At 45.2% G+C, this 6,000-nt stretch overlaps 1 protein-coding gene across 1 annotated transcript in view; it reads left to right on the top strand.

Annotated features, from left to right (window-relative positions):
• The first annotated feature begins 252 nt into the window (after nucleotides 1-252).
• Nucleotides 253-6,000, top strand: part of LOC147616683 (phosphatidylcholine:diacylglycerol cholinephosphotransferase 1-like) — a 28,013-nt gene continuing 22,265 nt past the window's right edge. The window contains exon 1 of the mRNA XM_086777130.1: nucleotides 253-811. Coding sequence (XP_086633256.1) covers nucleotides 428-811 — 384 coding nt within the window. The 5' untranslated portion in view covers nucleotides 253-427. The remainder of the gene's footprint in view (nucleotides 812-6,000) is intronic.

Here is a 6,000-nt window from a genome sequence, read left to right as displayed (position 1 = left end):
ATTTTTTTAAATAAAAAGTTTGGTTGTAATTTTCAAACAAGAGAATTTTCTTCTCGTACCAATTTAATTAGGCAAAATGGGCCCGTTCTAGAAAAATTGAGAGGTTTGGTACGGTGAAATGGAATGCATTTATTTTACGTTGAAATTAATTTCTTGCGTTATTTATTTACTGCCTTGAAATGGGAAATTGCATTTATTTTACGTTGAAATTAATTCCTTGCGCTACTTTTATAGGCAACCTCTTTGGAAGTGAAACGGATTGCCTGTACACGTCGCCCCGGCTCAACTGTCCCCTCATTGCATGACCTAGCCGGAGACGCAAAGGAAACGTGAACGCTTCCAATGGCTTCTACCATTTTCCATCTGCAGCTGCAACATCTCGGAGGAAATTCTACCTCTGGTAAATTAAGCTTCCAGCTGCCTGCGCATGCTAATATTGAACTCATCGCAGATGGGATTCAAGTTTTCTGCAAACACCAAACCACAGATCAGAAGAAGCATCCATGGCTACAGCATGGCATCCCATCAGTTGCATGCAGGCCTTCATGATGGGATTAATCGGCAGAAGCTTGCGCCTGCGTCCATGATGGCGGGCTGGACAGTGGCTTCCATGGCTGCAGCCACCCGAGCCCACCCCCTGCCTGCACTGCTGGTCTGCGCCTTGGCGTTTCTCATGAAGCTGGAGTGCACCATGGTCATGGTGATGCCCGGCACCGAGCCCCGCGACCTCGGTTTCCAGTCGACCACATGGCTCCACCGCTTGCTCGCAAACCATCCCCCTTTCAACTCCGCTCTTGCTGCTTGTAACACGGTATGCCTCTTACCCTCCGGATTTGAATTCAAATCATCTGTACAAAAACCCCGTGCCAGAAAGATTACATTCATCATCATGTGTTGTTTTGTATGCACGTACGACAACCCCATTCCATCTGAGATCTTATAGAACACACCCAGGCCATTTTGAAAACCATATTCAACATTATGTATGTGTGTACAACAAACCCAACACACCCCCCCTCCTTTTCCCCCTCTTCTCCCCTTCCCACATCATGTGTTGCTTTGCATAAATTTGTACCACTACTCCCAACATGCCATACATCATGCCTCATCTCTTTATGATCATCACACAAACATCTCTCTCAAAGCTCATACCATACGGCAAAGAACTGCAACTGCAAACGCACATAAAATCATATTCTGTGATGTGGCTCAGTATTCGCTTGAATGCTATGCTTAGAAATGGTGCGTCTTGAGTGAAAGACCATGAACTAGACTGACATTCAAAAATTTTCGTTCACCTTGGCATCATGTTTAGTCATGTGGCAGCCCATTTGGGCATTGAAAAGGTCTTTATGTCTGGTTGGATGAGGCTGACAGCAGACCAACCAACCAAATCATGGTATACTTGCCTTGTGAGAAGGGGCATACCCCTCTCGTATTTCAGTATTCATCTTTAGCCCTTAGACATCTTGTAGAACTCTAGTGTCAGCTTTAAAGGAGCCAAAAACAGCATGAAACCCAGAAGAGAAGTGTTGGTCATTTTGGAGTCTTGGTGTGTGTATCCATCGTGTGCGTGTACCCCTGATTTGTGTACTCGCTTGTGTCTGTGTGTGAACAGCCCCTAAAAGGGCTAAGTGTGTTATTGTGTGTGAACCCACCCTTAGGTGTGGATAAGTTAAGCGTGCCATGTGTCTTGACTAGATCGAGTAGGTGGGATGGATTGCAAAGGGAATTGAAAAAAGTCCTCGACAAGGTTGATGCCCAGGTCAATGCAAGCACATAACCAAATGGATGCAGTGTGCTTACTAGAGACTGCCGATGGCTACTGAGAAATTTTGACTATCTAGGAAGATCACTGTGAAAGGGAGATGGTAGAAATACGAGAGGAGATGGCTAAGATGAAAGAACAATATGTTAGATAGTTAGATGGAATGGAGACAGAGATTGCCAGGCTGAATGGAGAAATACATGACTGCAAGAAGGAAGAAAGAGAAATCAGTCCCTCCATTCTCTTTGAAATTGCAGACCTCAAGGTGAAGCTTCAGGAGGACATTGTGGAGACCATAAGGGACAAAAGGGTGATTGAGAAAGGGTGGGCTGCAGTAGTGAAAAAAGAAGTTGAGAAGGAGTGGACAGACGCCGCCAAGAGACACAGGACACACCACACGCCCACTATTATTCATGACACGATTGAGTAGAATAAAAGAAGGGCGATAGATGCTACCATAAAATGGGCATAGCACGCACACTATATATGGATGCATGGAGAGCAGGTAAGGACTGTTGGAAAATATATCATCTCCAGATGGTCTTCATGTACCCTAGCATGCTTGTACTGGTCATTTCTATGAGGCCCTGCATTAGCATAACTAGCAGACATCATTTAGGATTTTCTAGCATTTTATGAGTCTTTTAGGCTATTTATGGCATATTTATGCCTCACGACTGCTGTCGGCCTGCTGCAGCTGCCGATTTGCTCATATGAGAGATATATAAGGGTCCACATCCTTCTCCTCATATCTCATCTCATTCTTGCATATTTGCTAGAGGTCATTGGCTGTTTGCAACAGTCTCTTATGCTTGTAAGCACCTACGGACTTTCCTCGTGCTCATTTTCAACAATAATTAATTGTCTACAGCCTTCTACAGTTTGTACTTTTGCCTACAACTTGTGTTTTCTCTTTCTTTCATGGTATCAGAGCCTAACGCTGACCTACAGGCAGGAAAGTGCTGCATTTTTCTTCTTGGAGCAGAGGCTTCCTCAAGAGTGCTACGTTGGTGATAGTGGCGCTTTTGCCCACATGACCAATCAATCCCATATCCTGGAGTACTACCAGACTCTCTCTTCTTTAGTTCGCATCGGCGACAACTCCTCGCTTCCTATCACCGTTGTTGGTAGTGTTTCTTTGGGTTCCTTTGCCACCTTACACGATGTTTGATATGTACCACAGATTTCCGAAAATCTATTTTCAGTATACAAAGCTTCTCAGAAGGGACTTGGTGTGTACTTGGATGATGAGGTCATTGAAGTGATCGACATGAAGACTCTCTCGGTAGTTTTGAACACCAGATTGGACTTGAGCTTTCCGGTGGGGTTGTTGCGCTCATTTCTGCAGACGCCTTTGAAGGCTCATTGGGACGCAAGATTGCGATCTTGCGGTTTCTGCAGCATACGAAGGATCTTGGACTCTTCTATGATACTAGAGGGGGAACGACGGATGCAGTTGGAATCCACGGGTGGAGTGACTTAGATTGGGGAGGAGATCCAGACATGAGATTTAACACAACCAAAAACACGTAGGTGAGAAGCCGAAGGCTTGTGTCCTGTAAAAGCCTCGTCCGGAGTCATTCCCTCAACCACTTTTGTGACACAGCGGTTAATGAGATAAACTGAGGTAGCCATAGCTTCACCCCAAAAAGCAAGCGGAAGACCTGCATGATGCAACAAAGCACGAGCCATCTCTTTTACGGTCCGGTTCTTCTGTTCCACAACTCCACTTTGTTGAGGAGTGTAAGGAACCATGGTCTGTTGGTGAATGCCCGTTGACGCAAGAAAGTCATCAAATGGTACAAACTCGCCACCATTATCAGTCTGGATAAATAAAACTATAACCCCTAGACTGATTTTCACCACCAAGAGACTCAACCTCCATGGGTCCACATGTATAATCTCCGGTCTTCGGGTTGCTCGATGAGTGGCCTCCTCTGGAAATGCATCTCGATGATGCTTGCCCATCATGGAGGATGAGCAAATATGTGAAAGAGACCTAAGCCGAGGTAGTCCATCGACAACCTTCTAAGAATTGAACTTCTGTAAGATAGTAATGGGTACATGACCGAAACGTGAACGCCACAGAGTAGTATCTGCCTCAAAACCAAAGCCATCAAGGGTGAGAAAAGTTGATGGATATGGGAGTCAGTGCGAGTGAGCTGGGAAGTAAAGTTGGTGATCTTGTAGAGACCCCATCATGGACTACATTGGCCAACCAAATCAATGAACCAAACCGCTTCCAATACAAAGAGGCATCAACCTGCTCACAAGGATCATCAACTGTAACTTTGGTATGCCAAGTCCTGGGAACCTGCTGAAGACCACAGAAGGCCTTCCGAAACCTGTAAACCACCCCCTCTAAACACGGAACCTCAAAGCCTAGAGGTTGCTCAACATCCACTTCCTCCTACAAGTCACCATCTGCCACTTGCATGGCTTTCCTACAAGTCCCCTGGGAAAGAGCTTCCTCAATTGCAAGAGCCTCTTTGTCCCGACTGATACGAGACATCAGAGCATAGGTTACTTGTAAAGGCTCCTCTGATTGACGAACGCAAGAACTGTAAGTGTTCCTGCCTGCTACCATCATCTGGCAAGCCATCCACCATTGAGTCCCGGAAAGCCTGCCGTTGCAGCGTATCCACATTCAAGTGGTCATGATGAAACTGCTACACATCACCTAACTGAGAACCTGCAAGAGAGAGTGCTGAGAGTTTGTAAATCCCATTCTCCACTCCGCCTTCCCATACAACCTGGCTTGTCGCTTTGTCCTGGAGAGCAACAAAATGCTCTTCAAACTCCACCCGTACACCAATCTTGCAAACCTCATGCACTGACAACATATGAAAGCCAAGAGGTGGGACAAAAAGAACCTGGGAGGAATGCTTCCCCCCTGTGCCATCGGGAATGATCTCTAACTTGCCCTCAGTTAACTCATCACCAATCAAGATGTGACATGCGTGCCTCCGAAGATCCTGTAATAACTCTCGGGAAGGAGTCGTGTGCTTGGAAGCACCACTGTCTAGAATCCAGTCCCGAGTGTCCCTAGCGGTGTGTCGAACCGCGTCCCTGCTAGAAGAAGATGAAACGCCAGTGTCCATAATCTCCAAGTGCACAAAAGCTGGAGTCTTCATGGTTACTGCTGAGGAATCTGTTAGAAATCTAGCATGGTATCACACTAAACTAGAACATGGGGAAGAGTGCAAGAGGGATGAAGCAAATTGAGATAATTCCATTGATGTGACCCCTTGAATATATAGGGGGAAAGTACAAGAGCTGAGCATGAGTGCATATGGGATAAATCCCTGAGTGCCACATGGCACACTGAGATGACCATGACTAAAAGTACTCCTAGTGAGCATTTAGTAAAAGTACTCCTAGTGAGCACTTAGTTCCAACACCCTCCTTAAGTGATACTAGGAGGACATGACTGACAAGATGACAGATGACAAAGATAGATAATAAGGAAAGATGAAGAGACTGATGACTGATGACTAGACAGACAGACAAGCCAAGACTGAAAGACAAGATAGAAAAGATCCTGAGACACCCCTCCTCAAGTGATATCCTCATATGGGTCCACAAGGGTAGGGACAAAATGGATCTAAAACAAGACACAGTCAGATTGATAGAAAATAGACAGACAGACAATAGTAGATAGACAAAAGACTGATTGTAGACAAACAGATAGACCTTGACCCACAGACACACCCTCCTCAAGGGCTATCCCTCCTGCTGGTCAAGGATAAATCTAGTGCTCATGGCCCAGTTTCTCATGCCATGTCAGGGGTTGCCACAGGGTAGGTGTAAAATAAAAGAGAGGTCCAGACAGACAAAAGGATGTGACTTCTCCCCTCAAATTGAATTCTTCATAAGGACATCTCTGAGAACAGATGGAGAAGCCTATGAGATCAAACACATAGGGAAGGTAAGTCCAGAACAGGGTCCTCTTTGGCCTACATCATGTGGTGACCAAAGTAGGAGAGATAAAAAAGGTCTTTTTATGCAGAGAGCAAGGGCAGAGTACCCAAGAAGAGATGCCAAAGATAAATAAATGAGAGAGAGCATCAGAAATGAGAAGGTCTTACCCCTATTTTGATGGGCAGTGTCTGTTCTCTTACAAGATAAAATTCAGTTCTGAAAATTAATTTTTAAGAATAAAATAGAACTGAGAATATTGCAGCATACAAAGGATAATCCATTTTAGTTTTTACCTCAGGTCTTCCACCCTT

The sequence above is a fragment of the Cibotium barometz genome, chromosome 38 (assembly GCF_041138505.1).
Source record: "Cibotium barometz isolate CiBa-2024 chromosome 38, ASM4113850v1, whole genome shotgun sequence".
Taxonomy (NCBI): Eukaryota; Viridiplantae; Streptophyta; class Polypodiopsida; order Cyatheales; family Cibotiaceae; genus Cibotium; species Cibotium barometz.
Note: the sequence above shows the minus strand (reverse complement) of the source record. Positions and strands in the feature narration are given on the sequence as shown.